The 22,694-nt window shown below is 42.8% G+C and overlaps 1 protein-coding gene across 5 annotated transcripts in view; it reads right to left on the bottom strand.

Moving 5' to 3' along the window:
- The window catches only part of SLC37A1 (solute carrier family 37 member 1), a 46,490-nt gene that overhangs the window by 16,398 nt on the left and 7,398 nt on the right, over nt 1-22,694 (bottom strand). For all 5 annotated transcript variants that reach the window (XR_013231955.1, XM_077342786.1, XM_077342787.1 and 2 more), the window contains exons 2-8: nt 15,598-15,818; nt 13,589-13,670; nt 11,637-11,763; nt 10,236-10,314; nt 5,510-5,645; nt 3,637-3,713; nt 2,631-2,797 (exon numbers count right to left, since the gene is read on the bottom strand). Coding sequence is in view for 4 of the 5 variants with exons in the window: in XM_077342786.1 (XP_077198901.1) it covers nt 2,631-2,797; nt 3,637-3,713; nt 5,510-5,645; nt 10,236-10,314; nt 11,637-11,763; nt 13,589-13,670; nt 15,598-15,653 (724 nt within the window). In the remaining variant the exon portion in view is untranslated. The remainder of the gene's footprint in view (nt 1-2,630; nt 2,798-3,636; nt 3,714-5,509; nt 5,646-10,235; nt 10,315-11,636; nt 11,764-13,588; nt 13,671-15,597; nt 15,819-22,694) is intronic.

Raw genomic sequence — 22,694 nt, 5'->3', positions numbered from 1 at the left:
TGCTCAGAAACTTTAAAGACAATTGCAGAAGGGGGCTTTGCTTTACTGTAAAGCACTTCTGTCGAGGAACTTCAGCCAAAGAAGCCTCGCTTATTCATTGCTTTTGCCGGTTTAAAGGGGAAAAAATGGCGATTGCTTCTCCGGAAGCTCGGGGGTGAGAGCTAGGAAGGGACATTCTTTCTACTGCTATTTTGAGAACGCACATGTCTTTTGCTGATGTGCTGTGGCTTGTGCTCAGAAGTGTAGCGGGTTTTTCAGGGGGAATCCATTTTTCTGGATTTCCCCCTAAGCGCTATAAAATTCCGATTGTTGCTGGAGTTTGGCGGGAGTTTTGCGGTTTGTTTACAACATCATGCAGAACATTAAATTAATAGCATTTACAAAAGGTAAGACTTTGGCTACATTTAAGTTGTGCGGAATGGTCCTGAGTCTCCTGGACTTTTAGTAAACTCAGGCAGTTGTTTTACACAGCACAGAAATCATACAGCAACAAAGGTAAAGGCTAGAATAAACAGTATTTCTGAAACAATAATCTTCTAATGGAAGCCTATTATGTACTAGTATTTTCCTTCACTTTCACTGTGAATTCCCATTGGGTTGTTTTTTGTTCTGCATTTCACTCCACATGTACATCAAGTTTTCGTTTTCATTCTGCATGGATCCCCCCCTTCAGGCCTCATTTGCTTTCTGTTCACTGTTTCCCCCCATTTTCAGAGAGTGGTTATTGGCAGTTTTTCCCTTGCTTCACTTCCAAGTGAAAAACAATTAAAAAACAGAATGATTCCAATACAGTTTCCCTTTACCCTTTTCTCACCTTTTGGAGGCCACTCCTCCACCACCCATATTTAGTGGCCAGGACTCACTGTGGTCGCTGTTGATGTGGCGGGGGGCGGGCCAAGGAGGACGCAAGTGAGCGTGGGCATGCTGCTCAACAGCGTGCATGGGGGGGGGAACAGTGCGCTGGTGCCTTTGTTAAGGCACCACACAGCCCAACCTGTGTCCTCCTGACCTGGGTCACAGCCAGAGCAGTTTCCCTCCCTCCCTCCCTCCCTCCCTCCCTCCTTGTTGTTATGTATGTGTTGCTTAGGGTTTTGTTGGTTTCTCGTCACAGCTGCAGTTTAGAAGAAGAAGAAGAGTTGGTTTTTATATGCTGCTTTCCTCTATCTGAAGGAGGCTCAAAGCATCTTACAGTCGCCTTCCCTTTCCTCTCCACACAACAGACACCCTGTGAGGTGGGTGAGGCTGAGAAAGCCTTGATATCACTGCTCAGTCAGAACAGTTTTATCAGTGCCATGGCAAGCCTAAGGTCACCCAGCTGGCTTCATGTGGGGGAGTGCAGAATTGAACCTGGCTCGCCAGATTAGAAGTCGGCAATCCTAACCACTACACCAAACTGGCATGACAGAGACTTGTTGGAAGGGTTCCAGTCTGTGCACTGGAAGCCCTTGGGATGTGGGGATCTCCTGAACAAGGTCGGCAGAGATACGAGCATGGCCTACCTGGCTTGGAGGCCAGGGGCTCATAGCCAAGCGATCTAGGGGCACCAAAGTGAGGTGAACGCCTCGTGGGTCCCGATATGGTCGCTTCCTGGTGAGGGATCCAGATGATGAGGGCTTGCTCTCCTGGCTGGGATGAAGCAGGCCATGGCCATCTATGGACCCTCGGGTTAAGCAGCCGGACAGCTGAGGGGTCAGGCCCCCATTCATGCCAAGCCAACCCACCCTTCTAGGGGAGGCATTCAATAAAGGGCTGTGGCCATGTTTATGCCAAAAAAGTGAGTTGTGTCTTCATTGGCAAGCTGCCACCTTGCTAATCAATGAGGCCCTTCCTCCCACTCTGCACCTGATCTCTTCCCCACTTCATCTATGTATAAACTCCAGTACTGCTTAGGCATTTAAAGTTGTCTTTTTTTTTTTTTTACAAGCATGGGTTAAGTCTAGCAATATAGGAATTCATTTTTAATGTTTGCATGCTGGATAAACCTTTTATGTGATTCCTCCAGCTTTCTCTCTCCCATTTTCCCCAACATTGCCTCATAGAGTGAAATGCTGAGAAATGCTTGGAAGCTGAAACAGTTGCAAGCTGCCCTCTGATTCCTTCATTTTTCTCTCTCCCCCTTCTCTTTCCCAACAGAAAGCTGGAGGGAGCAGAGGGCAGCCTGCAGCTGTTTTGACCTCCCAGCATTTCTCATTGCCTCATTCAGGAAGGGGGAGGGAGAGGAGGTATTGGAGCTTATAAAGTGATGAAAGAGGGAGAACCACCAAACATCCAGATACGATGGCTACCTGACAGTAAATGCAGCCTGAGAAATCTCTATTTATATATATATTAAAATGTGCCCAGTGCAAAACTGGTCAATAAGGAAAGGCCAACTATATGGCAAAACAAAAACAAAAAAACAAATATGCACAGTGACACAATTTGTTTTTCTTCATTGATATGCAGAGTACATACTCCATGATTTCTAGGAGTAAAACTGGAAAAAAGAAAGTTGCAGAGTGCATGCACAGCATTCAAAGTAAAGCCATACTGACTCCAATTCAGTAATAATTGGAATTAAGCTGTACATGCCGAAAAGCCTAGAAAATACACTCAGATTTGCATATATGCATTTCAGTATAGACACTTACGTTCAATAAGAAACAGGTAGCAGACTATCCCCATTATAGATATTATAATGCCAGGTACTACAAAAGACAAACCCCAGCAGGTAGATACCCAGTAGCCAGCTACTAAGGATCCCAAAATATTTCCCACTGAAGTATGTGAGTTCCATAATCCCATTATCAAGCCTCTCCTATAATGAAAGAAAACAGGTTTGTATTAACCTTTTCATAGACATTAACAACCTTAAAAAAGACATTATTGAAATACTTTTAAAATTATGGTACAGCTAAGCATATCTAATTGAGGGATTCTAGCGTACCATTGTAGCAATATCACTTGCTCCAATGCAGAAATTAAGGGTACTTCCAAATTTTGTTGGTCCCCAACAAAGTCAAACTGACAGGAACTGGCACATGGCCTGTACAAACTGTGCAGTATGAATGTCTAGCTATATCTGTATGTAAACCAGGGAAATTAAGTAATAGATTAGAAGTCTTTACTCAAGACACTTCCCACATTCCATCAGCAACCAAATGGAAGAATAAAAGATTGGGTATATGCTTGCATTTAAGAAATCTCATTATATTACTGTTTTTCACTTAGGAACCTGAAATATTTTACTATGCTAGGACTCTAAAGAAAAACATGTAAGTGTAAAGTTGTGCAGAAAAGCAAAAGTAGTTATGCGTACATATTACTGGTCAGGCTGATAAAGCTGTTTAGAATTATAAAGCATTTATTTATTTAATTACCGTAATTTGTGCCTTGCCTTTCTTCCCCATGGCGACTCAATGTGGCTTACATTGTTCTCCATTTTATCCTCACAACTGTGAGGTCAGTTATGCTGGCAGAATATGACTGGTCCAAGGTCACCCAGAAAGCTTCCATAGCTCAAGTGGGGATTTGAACCCAGGTCTCCTAGTATGACACTCTTAACCATTATACCAAACTTATATAAATATAACACCGTAACTCAGCATTTTGAACAAAAACCTCCCCTCCCCTAGCAAACAGATATAATAAGTTTACCTTCCTTTCCCAAACCAATTGCCAATGCAGGTAACTACACTAGGCCAGCCAGTAGTTTGCACCAACCCATTCGCAATCTGCAATATCAAGTAATTATATTGATATATATTATTCCACTTAAACACATATAGTATAAGAAATATAGTGTTCCACTCAGATATTAGTATTCCAATCATATCATCCTATATTGTACCACAAGCCAATATTAAAAAGCATCTTCACAGTTAAGTTTGTCACCAAAATTAATTTTTATTACTTTAAATAATTACTCCCAGGCCTCCGGGAAGCATGTCTGGCCTCAACCAGGGCCAGAGCCTTTTGGTCCTGGCCCCTACCTGGTGGAACGAGCTCCCAGAAGAGCTACGGGACCTGCAGGAGCTTTCAGAATTCCGCAGAGCCTGCAAGACAGATCTCTTCTGCCAGGTCTATGGTTGACGCCGGTGTGCTACAGGAGCGCTAGGACCCTCCCCCCCTTAGGACAGCAGGACGGCGATTGAGTGCCATTGTCCCCACCTCTTCCTCCCCCTAGGAAGTTTTATTAGTGGACTGGGTATAGTCCACTGCATCTGGCATATATTATACTTTTTTACCTTACTGTGATTGTATTTTTTTTTGTGCTTTTAAGAGATAGTTTTAGGGGTTTACTATGAGGCTTTATGCACTTTTGTAACCCGCCATGAGCCTTGTGGGAGTGGCAGGTAAGAAATCTTAACACCGCCACCGCGCCGTGGACTAAATAAAACGGTAAGGGGTTCTGGGGCGGGATGTGTCCGGGATGAGGAAGGGTCTGGATTGGACCCTTCCTCTAGACAGACAATTGGAGGGACCAATCGACCCCGATTCCCAGCCCTGAGCAACTGCGCAGCGCGGCTTGCAGTTGCTCCTTTGCCGGCGGCCTGATGCGTAGCGCGGCTGCTGGGTGCTCCCTGGCCGGTGGCCTGACGCTGCCACCAACACTTCCCCCCCCCCCGCCAGTCAGCACCCGCCACCACAGAAGCCAAGCCGCCGCCACAGGGACATCGCCCAGCTCGTGCGACACCACCCGCGGCAAATCCAGCCTGCTGCCAACAAAACAGGTACGCGCCTGGACGACAGGACAACCCCGGCCTTGCTAAGCAGGCCCGCACAGCCCCGCCGCCCTCATGGCGCGCCCTGCTAGCGCCCGCTGCATTTTGACTGCAGCGGGCTTATTTACTAGTTTAATAATAATAACAATAAAAACACTAATAATAAACACATCTTTCAAAAATAGCATACAAACACAGTGCATCAAATCAGTTCTGGCTCCTACCATCTCCTCAGGTCTATATCACTTTTAAATTCTCAGTTGTTGAAAATATAGTAACTGGAGTTTGTGACTAAATTAAGTTACCTTAGAGTTATATGTGATTCATCTGAAACATTTTACCCCTAATATCACCTGACTTTTCCTCCTCTACATTGAATAAAGTATTTTGCTCATTTTTTAATGTTATAAACACTTCTGTGCGCCATTTTAGAAGTTGAAATTAAAGAGGGTGATCTTGCCTCTTCCCTCTAGTTCCTGGGCTAGAAAAAATACAATAACATGACAGAATGGGGCAGCTCTAGATTTTCAGAAGAAAATAGATAAAGGGGCTGCTCAGTCAAAAAGGAAGAGAAAAACAGGAAAATGCTTCTATTAGACAGAGGGGGCAAGGTCAACACAGCAGCATATCTTTGAGTAATGAGTTCTGACAATTAGAGACAGTCATCAGCTACAGGCACCTAGTTTGTAACTACTGAAAACAGAATACTCACTAAATAGTTTTTTTTTTCTGTTACACCAAGATAGTTCTTATGCTATATGCATTTGAGAATAAAAGAAGACAAGGGAAAATATAGATGTACCTACCTGAGCTGCAATGTAGAACCACAAGTTGTGTATATTATAGAAATAGCCAAGTCCAAACATTGCAGTGAAGAGTCCACTGGCAAACATCCCTCCGGTGAGATAATATCGGATAGGCAAACGTTCCCCTATTATGCCACTTCAAATTACAGCACAAAAAGATTAATTTGGAATGCCTTCTCAACAATGGTGTAACTATACAAATGTTAAACTATGACAGGAGATTGCATGTGATGAGTTACAAAGATTACATATTAATCACTAAAATTAAATTTATTATTACTCAGCTTCAAGCCCCTGTCATGCTGTTGATGCAAAAGTGCGAAAGACAGAAACATAGTTTTAAAAGCACGAGCTCTTCACGTTAATGCAGAAAGGGAGGGCTAAAGGCGACAGAAGTGAAGCATATGGGCAGCCAAAGCAGTAAAGGGGGAACAATTACCTACTCCCAGACTATCAGCAACTGTGTTTGAATCATTATGACATTATATCGAAGTTTAGCCACAGGACAGTATAAGAGTGCTTTCTCCTATAATATCTGAAGTGTTGTGGTGATATTTCAAGCAGGAAATGATTAAATAACAGAGATTATACTGGGCACTAAGTGAAGTGGAGGCAGGTTTCAAAGGGATCATTGAATGCTGGAAATGGATAAATGATTTCAGCCTCAACTGGGAAGAAAATACAACTTCTGGGGGGAGTTGCTTATCTGGTTTATCAGTACAGAATGGCTTAGAATTGTATCATCAATCGATTTAGATTAGTATTGAATTAGCTAAAATGTTTTAAACTGTGGATTAAAGTTTGTTGTTGACTGTTGGAGCCAAGATATCATGGTCTTCCTGTTTCTATACAAAATGAACACATAGGGCATTTCTGCATGTGCAAAATGTAGCTGGGCAGCCTCTGAAAGTTGGCTAAGCAGAAAGAAATTTCCAAGCTGGAGATGGCAAAAAGCTTTATTCAATTTGGGTCTATTAGTATCAAAGGTCCATAAAAGTAAAGTTGGCAGCATATTCAGGCTCCTCCACATGACATCGTCAACATCCCAAGGCTGTCCAGTAGGCAGCTCGCGATTTCACCATTTTAAAGCGTGATGCGATAAATCCAAGAAAGTAGATTTACCACCCTAAAATGTGCAAACCACCAGTGAGCCCCCAGGGAAAAGACTGTATGGAGGGGAAAATGCACTATAATTGGGGCAGCTTTGTCCTGCTCTTGCTCCCACCTTCCCCTCTCCATTTCCTGTTTTAAGTATTTTTTTCTTTTTTAAAATGGCACAGTCCGTGTTGCAGTGGGACCGCAATCCTGTATTTTCCAAGGTGAAATAAAATCTTCTTTCAAGAGTCCACGGTCCATTTCTTTTTTTGGAGGTGGGAAATGAGCTGGGAGGGGGGGGGTGATCGTGCAGTATTCTCCCAATCATTCAGCTATGTATGAGCTTTGTTTTTAAGCTTCCCATTAGCACTAAATGTCTTTTGGGGCTTCAGTTCAGCCTTCTCACAACTGGGACAGGCAAAAACAGTCCCGCTTGCATTTTTTGGAGGTGGGAAATAAGCTTGGAAGGAGGGTGGAGGGTGGGTGATCTTCTGATCCTACAGGGGGTCTGAGCAGCTTGTTTTTAAGCCTTGTTGTTGTTGTTGTTGTTAGGTGTGAAGTCATGTCCAGCCCATCGCAACCCCATGGACAATGATCCTCCAGGCCTTCCTGTCCTCTACCATTCCCCAGAGTCCATTTAAGCTCGCAACAACTGCTTCAGTGACTCCATCCAGCCACCTCATTCTCTCATTCTGGCATTTCTCCATAGAAATGGGGCAGTGTAGATTTTATTAAAGATGTATCTGTGTTGTGGCATTACTGCATAGCAATGCGGAAGTGCCTTTTTTAAAATAAAAAAATAATTTTGGAGCTGGGGGGGTAGAAGAAAGATTCAGTCCATGAGAGAACTACTGTGCTGTGATTGGTGGCTTGCTGTGATTGACAAGCCAAGGAGCAGAGGAAGAAGTTTGCCTTGTTTTCCCTTGCAGTCTCATCTGGAGGCAAAAAGCCTCTCGACGGGGCAGAGGGAAAACGCGGGAGGGGTCTCCCCATGAGGAGGTCTGCAAATGCAAAATTTACCATCCCGCATTTGCCAACAGGAAGCCACTCGCATTTTATCCCTCCATGCAGAAATGCCCATATATTTGTGCTGCAAGGTAATGCTGATGAACCAGATGAACCAGATTAACAGTACTTCAGATTTTTTATCATTAATCCTCTGAAAGATGGATAATACAGTTGGTATTCAAATGACTTGTTTTTTTGAAGGGGTTTTTGTTTTATTCCAGATAACAAATATCAGTCATGTAAACTACAGGGGGGCAATGAAAGGCTGTCAGGAAGCTTCATGAAGCTGCTTAGGCTTAAAATGTACAGTTTCATCCTCTCTTGCTACAAAGCTGCAAAGTCTGCTTTCTTTCTCTGGGATTTTGGGACATTTACTTGACATGCAGAACTACCCCTCTGCTGCCTTACCTTATTTTTTCCTTTGGGATCTTTAGATGTTCTGCCTAAAATCCCTACTTTCAACTGGTGCATCACTGAAACACACAATGCACTGGAAGTTCAGGTGATTTCGGTGTCTGGGAACTTGCAGTTTTACTGAAGAAGAAATGGAAGATCTGGGAATAGCCCTTTTTGTTTCTGTGTGCTTGTACATGAGAGGGGAGGAGATAACGGTGGCTCTCCAAATATAGAAAGTGAGATGAGATGACTGTGCTGCCTTGGACCCTACGTCAACCAAACAAATACTCCCACAGTTGCAGGTGAGGATATCTGAGAAGCCAGTATTTACTGTGAATTTACTTTGGCTTCTAAGATGCATTAGATGAGTGGTATAGTTGTTAGAGTGTTGGTCTAAGACTAGGGGACCAAAGTTCAAATCTCCACTTAACCACGAAGCACATTACGTGACCATGGACCAGTTACATATTCAGTTAAAATTGTGAGAAAAAGAGGAAGGGGGAGGAAGTATTTCATTTCATGCTCAAATTAAATATTTACTCATTTCTCAGTGAAAGAGATCATGGCATCTTTCTTCTCAAAAAGTTATCTTTCTTTGACTGTGATTCAGACTTTGCCAAGTTAAGAAATAATTAAACCAGATGAGGTACTGTGGCTAGGAAGGAAGGGATTGGAAGAGGCAGCACGATTTCCCCCCCTGGCAGGGATACAACTGTCTATTATGCATGGCCGCTGAAATGGCAGCATGGAGAATGTGGAGGAGGAAGAAGCAAAGCTTACGCACGGGATGGAACGCAACGGCGGCAAAACCCAAAGTATCCAATTATGCACGCAGCTACTCTGGAGCTGCTTCTGGTTGCGCCCTGGTCCCGGGAAGTTCCACTTTCTTCCGCATCTTGCTAACGCGGCTTTTTTGGTGGCATACGTTGACTCTACACCCGGTTGCCGCCTGCAGCATGCATAATTGCCGCCGCCATTTTAGCCGCCGCCATTCCACCCCGAATGCAGACCTTCCACTCTGCGCATAATGGGCCTATTGCATTGCAAACAAGGAATTTGGGGGTGACCTTGGATTCCTCGCTAACTATGGAGACACAGATCAAGAAGGCAGCCAAGCCAGGCATTTAAAAATCTTTGCCAGGTTCGGCTACTAGCGCCCTACCTTTCACCTGAACACCTCGTTGCGGTGACCCATGAAACAGTCACCTCCACAACTGATTTCTGTAACTCGCTCTATGCGGGCCTACTCTTGACCCTGACCCGGAAATTACAATTGGTACAGAATGTGGCTCCTAGGGTCCTCACAGGAACATCTTGGAGGGCCCATATCCAGCCGGTGCTGAGGCAGCTGCATTGGTTGCTGCTTGTGGCATGGATTAGGTTCAAGGTCTTGGTGTTTAAAGCCCTTCACGGTCTGGGACTCACATACCTGAGGGATCGTCTTTTGCCCTGTCCCTTGCAGGGCCTTGTGCTCTGCAGGCACCAACTTGTTGATCTTTCCTGGCCCCAGGGATGCCTGCCTGGCCTTGCCGAGGGCCAGGGCATTTTTGGTACTGGCCCCTACCTGGTGAAATGGGCTCCCGGAGGAGCTCCAGGCCCCCAGAGAGCTTTCTGCCTTCTGTAGGGCCAGTAAAATGGAGCTCTTCTGCCAGGTCTATGGCTGTGGCCAGTGCTAGAGGAAGTGGTATGGTCATCCATGGTATTGGCACCTGAACATCTTGGTGTCAGACATCTTGGTTCTCCCCCATGCTGCCCTTGTAAGGGCCTTCCTGTTTTAAGGAGTTCTATGGTTTTTCTTGCCATCTGTTGGAATTGTTTCATATTTAGAAATTGGGGTTTTAATGAGCTTTATTGTCTGGATTGTTTTCTGTGACTCGCCACAAGCCGGTTTTCAAGAGCAGTGGGCTATAAATCCAATTAATAATAATTTATTGAAGATTTTTTGAAATATACATTATTTCATATTTAGATAATTTAATATAGATTACTAAGTGTGGGCCTGGACAAGTTTCAGCCCCGTGCCTTTTCCCCAGGGAAACTGAGAAGTCTACACTCCTATTACAAATAGCTACATCAATTCTTCATTCCTTCTGTATGCAATCTTTTCTATTTCTCCTCCATTCTTAAGTCATCCTCAGAATAATTTGAGATGAACTCCATCAGAGCAATCCTATTATTAACAACTGAAAACTATAAAGCAGAGTCTACAAAAAGAATTAGATTTTACCTCAGATACATTCCAACTGCATAAGCACACAAGAAGGAATAATCCAGCGCGCCCAACAATTCTTTGTAGTTGCCCTTATCTAGAAAAACACATTTGTAATGTGATTGGAATTATAATGTTTAAACTATAAATAGCATTCAAGGACATGGTTTAATTTTAATATCTATATCTATAGCCCACTTTACCTTTTAGGCTCAAAACAGCTAACAGCAGCAAATTACAAAAATGCAAAACTATATATTAATAAACTAGACAGAAACAACAATAAACTAGACAGAAATTAAACAATACACAATGCCTGCCAAGAAAATGTCCCCCAATACACTTTAAGATAAAATAATCTTATATAGCTTTCTGAATGTAAAAAGTGAAGGCATCTAGAAGGCCATTCTAGAAGATGGGACGTTCAAGAGAAAAGCCTAGGAGATAATCCTAGGAGAGGTCACTATAAGCAGAAGGCTATCTAAAGAGCACAGGGCTTTTTCCATGATTGTACTCACTGATAATGAATATTGGTACCAGGGGGAGGAGCAGCTCTCCTAAGACCTGAGGGGGCAATTGGTGACCTTATCTATTAAGGTACTGACTTTTTTTTTTTACCCACAACAACAAAAAAAGGCATGGACAATGGATAGCCATATTTAGTGGATATTCAAAAGGATTTAGTGGATATTCAAAAGGATTTCCAGCATGAATGCAAACTGGATTTAAAAAGGCATTTGTGTAGAACATCACATTTGTAACATTTCTTACTAAATTAGATGGACAACCCATAATATGGTCATAAAGTACCTCTGGCTGTATTCAATAAGAAATTAAGTTAACTGGAAACTCTTTATTGAAGAGATGTTTTTCTCTATTTCTTTTCACCGTATAGTATCCATATAGGCTTTTGTACTCCAGTTTGAAATTCACTGCATATTGTCAGGATTGTTAGATATACCATATTTGCAGGCACATAAGACGACTGGGCGTATAAGATGACCCCCCAACATTTCCACTCAAAATATAGTTACATACGCTGCATCTCCCTGTGACCAGCACTAGTGCACAAGTGCGCATGGGCGAGCTTTGCGTAGACAAGGAGCAGAATGGGCTGGTCACGCCAAAGATGCTGGCACCCCTGTCTCGCTGCTGATGCTTGGCGCAGCCACGCTGATGACCCGCTGCGGCCACGCTGGATGCCGCACGATACTGGATGGTATATAGAATGAGGTGGGCGGGCATCAGGAGGCCACTATGGGCACCAGGCGGGCATCAGGAGGCCACTATGGGCAGCTATGTCTATCCCAACTGAAGTGCACCTGATGTATAGGATGACCCCCCCACCTGGAGGCATGTTTTTCAGGGGGGGAAAGTAGTCTTATACACCAGCAAATACAGTACTTTAGAACAACTCACCAAACGGCTCCCAGCCACTGCTAGACTTATTACATGGCTTTTCCATCGGCTGACTGGAGACTGCATATTTTTTGTAGTTGATAAACTCAGAATCTTGTGGAATGTTACAATGCTTATGCAGTTCTCCCTAAATAAGAAAGCACAGATAACAAAATAAGCCTAACACACCACTGTGTCAACTTAGTAACAATTGAATCAAACCCTGTTATCAATACTAGGCTTACCATTTTCCCATGCCATGGGCCTTCCAACTTGCTTTCTGTCCTTGGTCAACGGGAGAAATATCGGGAGTGATGTGTGATGGGCTGATGTCTCATGTGGAGTTTGACCCAGAACCAACATCAGGGCATCACACAACGTAATTTCTGTGCTTTGTCCCCCTCATAATTTTCAGGAGGTGATAGACAATGGCCTGGTATCCCTAAGCAACATTTCAAAATTCAGCTCAATTTGCATGGTCTTGTAGTAAAAAGTCTTCTTTCAACTTCAAAAAGCTTTGATAAATGTTGCAAAAGTTATTTGCAAAAAGTGACCCCGGTTTTATGTCTTGTTTAAGAAACTATGAGTTCTGCTGAGACTAGTCTGGCTCTAAATGACCATTAAGATGACACTTGGCAAACATGAGCTGGCGATTGCTTTAAACCAATTTTTCCAATAGCTGTCCTATTGTATTTAAAACATCAATGGCACAAGGAAATGAAGGGAGAAACTTGGCTGCCTGCGTGTTTCTAAGATCCTAATCCAGAAACATACATGCCATGCTCCATCACAAATAAGATCTCCAGCTCTCCATCATTTCTGCACAATGCAATAGCTAATCACAGATACTGAATTTAAATTTATTTGTTTAAGGCCTTGACACAAAATATATACAACCACCCCCTCACAACTTCTGTCCCTTCTTTTGTGAGGAGAAAAATTGCGGATAAGGATTGTCCTTTCTCTGCCACTGAAACATAATGGCCCTAACCTATGCGGAGTTACACCCTTCTAAGACCATTTACTTCCATGGATGCGGAAGAGTACAGTTCTATGTAACAAAAGACTGTGGTATCAGAGAGGTAAACTAAGTCATGCTTAAGTTCCTCTAAAATCACAAATAACTTGAACCACTGACTTCAGTATGAATTAACTTTAATAGACCTAAGCCAATCATTTAGGACTAAGTATGGGCTTTTTTTGTGAACTTCAATTGCCACAATGATTCTGGTATTTCTGTTACCTCTGGTGATTCAATGTTATTATAAACTATTTGGAGCTGAGATTCTGTTAATTTATTATACTATGTATAATATTGTTAGATGTTCTTACAAAGTGTTTGGAACTCATTTTGGGGGAAAGGGGGTGGCATGTTCTCTACTGTACTGTGTAGATATTTTTGTTTGCTGGATGGGAGGAAATATGCAGAACCAGAAAAAAAATGAAATGGGGCGATGCCAAAGTGTGCCTTATTAGCTGCCACTGAGAAACGGAGTGCAAATGGTTGAGTAATTGGAGCATGGTCCTCTGGTGGTCAGGGGAGACTGGCAACCTCACATAGCTAAGGCCTCTCTATAGAACTACTGAACATATGATTAAGATGGTGACAAGAATAATGTTTTACAAGTTTTGCAAGCTGCTTCCAATGTCTTATTTTTATTCTATATTTAATCCATTAGACTATTTTACATTATATTTACCTTGATATGCATATGTGAAATTTTTATGCATGGTCATATTGTTTATAACATTACAGAGTTGCATAGAATCATTTAAAGTCTTTCTACAATATTATCACATATGGACTAATTAAGAACACTTTTTTCTAGTTTTACTTTGCTTGTACTATATACACAGGTTTATTGCTTTATTGCATGTACAACATACAATAATAGCACTAGTAGGAAAGGTACTATATATTTCCTTGATTTTACGTCAACAGGATAAGGAAACAAGATTTAATTGTTACTTACCTTAACTATACTGATTGGTTTCCTTGATAAATGGAAACTAACATACAGCATAAAAGTCAGGACAAATATGAAAGCTCTGTACCTGTAACAGAACAAACACGGAATATTCAGCAATTTAATCTCTGTGAAACAGGATGTGGACTAAATGGGCTTCAGGTATGAACTAGCAGAGCTCTTATGTTCACAGTTTTTCATACAACACAGGATGATATGTCTTCTTTGTTCTTTCTTTGGGGGGAAGTGACATTTAGAAGGCACATCAGGATCACAGTGCATTGCTTTATCTGGAGACAACAGCTTGTCTGGTGGGTGTCAGCAGTGTTGCTATAGCATCCACTGCAGTTGCTATGCTCTCAGATCCTTGGAGAGTTTTTAAAAATAGTTTTTCTGCTGGAATAACATAGGGTGCTGACTAGCTGTCTTGACCCTACGCTGGCATCTGGATAAGGTGGCCTTGCCAATCAGTTAACTTTAAAATGCTACAAAACTACTTTTTAAATTTTTGCAACAAGAACACTTGTGAGATATTAATAGGTGAATGATCTTCAAGTAATCACAATTCCCCCTGCCCATCCCAGTATCTGAGCTCTGTCAAACTACAACTATAACTGAAGACCAGAATCACACAGTTCAGAAGTTATGTGACAGCCACCCAATACTGCTTTGAATGGGATAGTCACAGCAGCTCCCAGGTTTGAACCAGTAATGCTGTAGTTGTTTCACAGCTTCTGAGCTGTGCAGTATTCAGAACCCAGGGAAGATAATTTACTTTTGCAGAGGGAGGGATGAAATTCAGAACGATGGCTTTGTAGATTATAAACAAGCAAGGATAAATGGAAATAAGTATTTATCCAGGGACAGCAACTTTTTACAAATTCACAGTAATTGTGTTAATTTTTTCAAGTTCATTTTCAGAGTTTAAAGGATAATAATGACTATACTGAATACATGACTAACAGTATGGTCTGTGTAGATCTAAGCCAATTGAAACCAGTGGGTTTCGGCTGGAGTAACTAAGGGCCTTTTCGCACAGGGATCTTTGTTGCAAATTGTTTGCGGAATGAAAAATCGCCATTTAAAATAGTGGAATTCGTCATTATGCATACCTGCCTTTGTAGTGGAATCAGTTGCGTTTTTTAGCGTTTCCCACAGGCTTCCGGTCTCGGCAGAAATCGCTAGAAAGGAAGCGCTATTGCCAAGCTCGTCCCGCCCCTGGCCGTCAAGCAGCCAATGGGCAGCCGTTAGCATGCTCCCAAACAGCCCCTTTCCCTTTAAGAAAGGTTTAAAAAAAAAAAAAACGACCCATAGCAACGAATCTAGGTAGATTCGTTGCTACGGAGAGACCCATCCAGCTGCCTAATGTGAGCTGTCGTTTGATTGTATGATCGTTTGCACGCTGCCTCGAGTGATAAAAAAAAAATCCCCCCCCCTCTCATGGGCCCGATTTTCGGCTGAATTTATTTGTAAAAAATAAAGGGACTTTATTTCAGCAAACGGGCTTTTCAGTGGTTTGTGCTTAATGACTAAAGGTGAAGGACTGAAGCCAGGGAAGCCTCTAAACAGAAAGAGGCTCGCCGGTGCGTTTATCCCCGCTCGCTCGGAGAAAAAAAAATGGCGATCGCTTCGCCGGAAGTTTGGAGGAGAGAGCCAGGGGGAGGGACTTTGAAGAACCAGCAACAATGGTAACGCACAGGTCTTTAGCGCTACTGTTGCAGATTGGTTGCAGGAGTGTATCGCTATCCGGAGGGTGAATCCACTTTTCTGGATTCCCCTGAAAGTGCCACAACGAAGCGCTTTTTGCTGATTGGTTTCAGGATTGTTGCAGATTGTCTACGACGTCGTGGGTTATGGCAAATTAGTAGCGTTTCCAAATAGCAACCATTGTGCTACTTTGAAGCCGTGCGAAATGGCCCTTAGTATACTGTACAATTTGAATATAGATTTTTAAAACAGGAAATCAGAGATGCACCAGGCCAAATGGCCTTTTCAAAGAATACAAGGTAACTTACCACTGTTCTCGTGTAAATGATGTGATCAAATAAATTCCAGGTGGAAGTTGAGCCATTTACTTAAGTGCCACTGTCCAATTTTAGTCCTATCACTTGAGAATACTTCTTCCACTCTCAGCTAATTCCAAGTTGCCAGTAAAGCTTATGTCACACTAAATGATGTCCTTTATACATCTTCCTTGATGTTATCAACCATAACAGCAAATGGTGAGTTCTTTTCCCTAGCACATTAATTTAAAAAATGTCACTCTAATCATGAAGCAATAACATTCCTCAGTTATCATTAGCATTGAGATAAATATACAAAGTACAGACAATAATGTTAAGAGAGCCAGTTTGGTGTAGTGGTTAGGAGTGCGGACTTCTAATCTGGCATGCCGGGTTCGATTCTGTGCTCCCCCACATGCAGCCAGCTGGGTGACCTTGGGCTCGCCACGACACTGATAAAACTGTTCTGACCGAGCAGCGATATCAGGGCTCTCTCAGCCTCACCCACCCCACAGGGTGTCTGTTGTGGGGAGAGGAATGGGAAGGTGACTGTAAGCCGCTTTGAGCCTCCTTCGGGTAGGGAAAAGCGGCATATAAGAACCAACTCTTCTTCTTCTTCTTCTTCTTCTTAATGTTTTATGGTTTTATTAACAAACATATTTATTTAAAGTTAATGTACTTCTGTTTGTTTCTATTGTTGTTTCTACCCTGAGCCGCTAGGAAGGGAGGTATATAAAATAAACAAACAATAATAAAACTGTTAAATGTACACTATTATTCTCAAAGAATTTCCAAACCTAACCATTTTCATTCACCATAAAAACACAGAAAGATATCTGCAAAGAGACAGCCATGAAAAAAATGGCATAGGATTCCTTTTACAATGACAACAGTTAAGTGTTGCTTTTAGTTCTACTGTGAATGCAGAGGCAATATTGTCCACATGGTCAGTTCAGCAGAGAATTCCTGCCCTGCTCCATTTGTCATGCAACTGCTCCTTACTATTCCTCTTCAATTATTTTCAAAATCTGCCTGACTGTCCACTGATCTTAGATCTCTACAATGTAAAAAAGCTAGACACTTTGTAGCTGAGTATGGCAAAAGATCATCATAATGCATTGCACTGCAGCACAAAAGCAATTACTTATTTTAAAAAGTGTCCTCAAAAATCTCTCCAGAGTTGTGGTGGGGAGGGGGAGTGGTAGTCACTAGAGGCTGGTAAAAGGAAAATGGCACCAATGTGAGCAAAACCTTCAAAAATATCCAATTTTCTGTCCAGAAGGCATGCTAATATGCTTGGATTTCATTCTTTCAAACAAAACCATAGCACAATAGGTTTGAAAAGACAAGAACTAAGCAGGGTAAAGCCTAGAAATTGTACATGTAGATGCTCAAAAACACCTCAGTAGTTTGGAAGCAAAGATGAGCCAATCATTCATGTGAATATATATATAAGCCACAGTTGTCTTTCTAGATCAATAAATGAAGTAGTCAAATACATCAATCTATGGATAGATTATATTTATATTTGTACCATGCTGTATATTACCTTAAGACTCCTCAAGTCATAGATGGGTATACAGTAGGCTAGAATGCAAGCTTTACAAAGCCATACAAAAGCCAAACATGCAATCACAATTCTTTTTTGTTTTTGTATTTTGGCAAGCAGGGCAGCCTACAGCCATAGCATAACAGACACAGAAAGCACAACAAGGTTCTACTGAAGTCTGAGGCAGAGTAGAAACCACCTTTTTTGTTGGGACATGTAAGTGCTCAACTGGTTAAAGTGATAGGCAGCAGTTCAGAGTTTTTTCAGCTTGGCAATGTCTAGACAGGTCGGTTGAAGTAATACACTAGAATCTCTGCTGTGTGCACTTCATGGTATTCATGCTATGATTTGCAGATGGCAGCTTGCTGAAGAACAGAAACCTCAAAAAGAAGGGTTTTGCAGGTGAAATAGTATGTTTGGCTAGAATTGGACCACAGACTGCATTTATGTGGAGTGTAATGCTAAACAATTATTTTGTATTCCTCCTTCTCGTGGAAAAGCAAGAAGAGCGGCTGCAGTTTACTAGAAAACAGTTTCTTGCAGAAAGCTGTCTTCTGCACCTGCTTAAACTAAAGTGATTGAGAAGCATAATGCCCTCCAGGGAAAGCTGCTAATTCACATCCTTTGTGCCCTTCTACTAGATCTCTGACCAGTTTTGTTTCCCTGAATATAAAGCAATCAGACCTACCCTTCCCCATTCAATATGTGGATTATTTATTCATTCATATTTATATACCGCCCTACCCAAAGACTCAGGGCAGTTTACATAGAACTGAAACTATACATGGAACCATACATATAATAACTATAACATTCATATTGAAAACGTAAAGGTATCTCCTGTGCAAGCACCGAGTCATGTCTGACCCTTGGGGTGATGCCCTCCAGCGTTTTCATGGCAGACTCAATACGGGGTGGTTTGCCAGTGCCTTCCCCAGTCATTACCATTTACCCCCCAGCAAGCTGGGTACTCATTTTACTGACCTCGGAAGGATGGAAGGCTGAGTCAACCTTGAGCCGGCTGCTGGGATTGAACTCCCAGCCTCATGGGAAGAGCTTTCAGACTGTATGTCTGCTGTCTTACCACTCTGCACCACAAGAAGCTCTTATTATTCATTCATTATTAACTGATAATAATCGGGTAACAGTATAACAAAAAATAGTAATTCAAACAGGTCTAGGAGTCTTAGTGGATTTTTGGAAGGAGGGAGGGGGGCAGGGGCTCTGCAGATGTTGACTGATGATGCCTGGTCTCAGCCAAATGCCTGGTGGAAGAGCTCCCTTTTTCAGGCCCTGCGGAACTGTTTTAGTTCCGTCAGGGCCCTGATCTCTTCTGGGAGCTCATTCCACCAGGTGGGGGCCAGGACAGAAAAGGCTCTGGCCCTGGTTGAGGCCAGGCAAACTTCTTTAGGGCCAGGGACCATTAGCCGGCTGGTGGCGGCAGAGCGTAAAGCTCTTTTGGGGGCATAGGCAGGGAGGCAGTCCCTCAGTTATACTGGGCCCTGACCGCATATGGCCGTGCATGAATTAGCTAATACATTTTCTAGAGCCAGGGGGGGAAACCTCTGGTTGCTTTCTGTAAAGTATCTTTTGCTCTTCTTTTTTATATTTAGGGGCCAAGCCCATTGCATTCAGGGATACAACGGGCACTAGATTAGGGGGGTGGGGTGGAAGAACTCTGTGGATGGCCGCCCCCTCCCCCCAAGACCTGGAAAGGCTGCAGACAGTTGTTATGGAACTCACCGGCAGGGGCAGATCTCAGATCTCATGCAGCAGGGATCTGCAGCCTCCAAGCCTCAGAGAAAAGTGGAAGGAGGAGGGGAGGGGGGGTCAGGTGTGGGGTACGGAAGGCTATTGGATGGCTGCTGTTTATTTGAGAAGAAGGTAAAATCCCTACCTTTTGGGTGCATAAACCTCCATGCATCTTCTAATTTCAGTATTTCCAAATACTGAAATATATTTTAAGGACATTTTTTCACCTTTAAAATTCCTTGATTTGTTCTTCTTTAGATCTAATATTCCATTCATATTTCCAAAAATCATTACATCTTCCTCTTGAAACTCTAACATAAATTGCATTTCCCTCACAAATAATTTAACCTTGAAAATCATTTGGTATGTACATCATTGCTATCATGTTTATAAATCCCGATAATAATAAATAAATGTACACCTTGCCTTCTAGGAGTCGCATTTTTAAGATTAAATATCTTCCTTCTGGATCTTTCAGTTCTCCTAGTATATTTAATTTGGGTTGTTTATATAAATAGCAGCTGCACACTTCTTATTTTGAACTGAAACAAGATATACTTTATTATATATTAGTATAGTCATGTTTCTTTTTTAATGTGGGTTTCTTGTAGAGAACCAGTTTGGTATAGTGGTTAGGAGTGCGGACTTCTAATCTGGCGAGCCAGGTTCGATTCTGCGCTCCCCCACATGCAGCCAGCTGGGTGACCTTGGGCTTGCCACAGCACTGATAAAACTATTCTGATAGAGCGGTGATATCAGTGCTCTCTCAGCCTCACCTACCTCATAGGGTATCTGTTGTGGGGAGAGGAAAGGGAAGGCGACTGTAAACTGCTTTGAGCCTCCTTCGGGTAGAGAAAAAGTGGCATATAAGAACCAACTCTTCTTCTAGATACAAAACATCTGCACTTTGTTTTTTAAAACTGGTTGAATTGAGTCCATGAATATTTACTGATACAATTTTTAATTTGTCCATTTTATCCCTATGCTGTTGCCATTTGTCCTTTTCTGCATTGCCTTCTTCTAAATTCTTAGCCTGTAAGTTTTACTTTGAATTACTTGAAGATTTTTCTTCAGTTCTCTTGTGTGGTTCCTCTGCGTGTCAATTACTTGGCTTGTTCCTGTGTTATGATTAGTCTTCTACCCTTTTATAGGTATTCTCTACTGCAAAAGGTATTTTCAAGTGGTCTTTCATTTATTTTCTATAATCTGTATCAGAGATCTAAAATTTTTCTTTTTCTTAACATGCTTATTGGTAGATCCTGAAAAAACCTGCACTTCTTTTTCTGTACTTCAAGTGGAGATTCCCTTTGCTTCTTTAATATTGCATCTCCTGTTTTCTTGTGAATGAATTGGAATTATAAACTTCAAGGTAACTTCTTAAATGCTGGGAAATCTTCTTAAATCTTAACACAGCCCGCAGCGCCGCGGACTAAATAAAGCCGTAAAGGCTTAGTGGGAGGAGTTAGGGCGGGCTCGGTCCGGGATGAGGAAGGGTGCCGATTGGACAGACCATCGGCCGGGCCATCGGCAGGCGCAAAGTGCCTTCCAATTGGCCCGGCCGATTCCCGCCCTGCCGACAAGGAAGCAACTGTGAGCCGCGCTCTGCGCGGCTGCCGGGGGCTCCCTGCCCGCTGGCCTGACGCGGCGAGAGGCGCAAAGCCTAGCGCCCACTGTATTTTAAGTACAGCGGGCTTGATTATTAGTCTGTACACCGCCCGTGGCGCCGCGGGCACCACGGACTAAATAAAACAGTAAGCCCTCCTGGGGCGGGATGTGTCCGGGATGAGGAAGGGTCTGGATTGGACCCTTCCTCATGACAGACAATCGGAGGGACCAATCGGCAGGCGCAAAGCGCCTGCCGATTGGTCCCTCTGATTCCCAGCCCCAGCAACTGCGAGCCGCGCACAGCGCGGCTCACAGTTGCTCCCGGCCTGATGCGGCGAGAGGCGCAAAGCGCCTCTCGCCGTGTCAGGCCACCGTCCGAGGGAGCTCTTTGCCCGGTGGCCTGACGCCGTGGGAGGCGCAAAGCGCCTCCCGCCGTGTCAGGCCGCCGCCAAGGGAGTCCCTGGCAGCGGCGCGCAGGGTGGCTGGCGGGGGGTCCCTGCCCGGCAGTCTGACGCAGCGAGAGGCGCAAAGCGCCTCCCGCCGCGTCAGACCGCCGGGCAGGGAGTCCCCGCCAGCCACCCTGCGCGCCGCTGCCAGGGACTCCCGTGCCTGCTGAAAATGGAGCTTGGAGAGACCCGGCCGGAATCGAAGATGGCCGCCAAAGGCCCGCCGAGGAGCCAAGGATGCCCCGCCGCCGCCGCCCGCCCTCTCTAAGGTTAGCTTCCTTGCCGCACGCTGCCCTGTCCCTCCCTATCCCCTACATTCTAGTGCCCATTGTATTTTGTTTACAATGGGGTCTTTTACTAGTCTTTTAATAATACTGAAGATGACACGGAAACCCTGTTCCAAATTTAACCACCCAAAATCTGATATGCCTGTAAAATGCAAACTATTAGATCTACATTGAGTTTCCAAGTTTTTGATTCTTTGGCCTGCTTTCTCAATCCAATAATCTTGTCTTTCTTATTGTGTACCATTGTGTTTTCTTATTTCTTATGCTCATTCTTGTAATTTTGTATTTATTTCTGATAGTCCAGCCAATAATTCTTGACTTATTTTTAATACTCTTCTTTGTTCTTTCCCTGGATTTTTGAATGATCCTCTGGGTACTTTCCTCAGATTGTTCTGCCTGAGTTACCATAGCTTGCATTTAAATCACTAAACATTGCAATAGTTTCTCCATTAGCTCAATGATTTCCTGATCTTCACCACTGCTCTTTCTTCTAATCTTTGTGACGTGTTCCAGGTGCCATTCTTCTTTTTGCTCTCCTCTCTTTAAAAATATTATATACATTTTCCATATACTAATGAACTCAGTTTGCCAGATTAGAAGTGACAGCTTCTAATGTGGTGAGCCAGGTTTGACTACCCACTCCTCCTACTCCTGCAGTCAGCTGGATGATCTTGGGCTTGTCGCAGTCCTGTCAGAGCTATCTCAGCCCCACCTATCTCACATGGTGTCTGTCATGGGGAGAGGAAAGTCAATTGTAATCCTCTTTGAGACTTCTTAGGGTAGTGAAAAGCAGGGTATAAAAACCAATTCTTCTTCTCAATCCTTACATAAAACCTATTTATATCAGATAACAAGCAATCTAGCTGTGTAAGTATAGAAAACTCCTAATAATCATCATAATAACTATTATATCACCAACAGTACAATTTTATATCATCCAGTAAAATCTGGATCAAATAGAAAGAAGAGAAGGGGGGAGAGGATGGCGAGGGAGAGGGAGAGGGAGAAAAAAAGAAAGAACTGTGAGGGAGAGAATATTACAAATAATAAGAATTTAAAAAATTAAAAATTAAAGAAAGGGAGAAGGAAAAAAGATATGTATATTACATATGTTTAAAATGGTATAAGAGAGAAACATGTCTTTGATATATTGCCTCTTAAAATATTAATTTATTGTAGTTTATCAGAAGACAATAAAGGTGAACAAAGGAGGAAAAATCCACTCTAAGCTTTTATTTCCCATTAAGCACATTCCTCTGTAGCTTCTGAAACCAGGAAGAAAAACAATATTAAAATTAGTCCAATATCTTCTTGTTACTTGTATGTGCTGGAAAGTATAGAAAATTATGCTGGTATCAAATAGTGGAAGAATTAAAGAATATAAGGCTCTGGACTTATCCCATTGTAGGGTACATCAAATGGTACACCAGGTGAGGAGGATTTACATTTCCAAGTTCACCTACTACTCAT

Source organism: Paroedura picta, chromosome 6, assembly GCF_049243985.1.
Source record: "Paroedura picta isolate Pp20150507F chromosome 6, Ppicta_v3.0, whole genome shotgun sequence".
NCBI classification, from domain to species: domain Eukaryota; kingdom Metazoa; phylum Chordata; class Lepidosauria; order Squamata; family Gekkonidae; genus Paroedura; species Paroedura picta.
The sequence above is the reverse complement of the archived record's forward strand: the minus strand, read 5'-3'. Positions and strand labels throughout refer to the sequence as shown.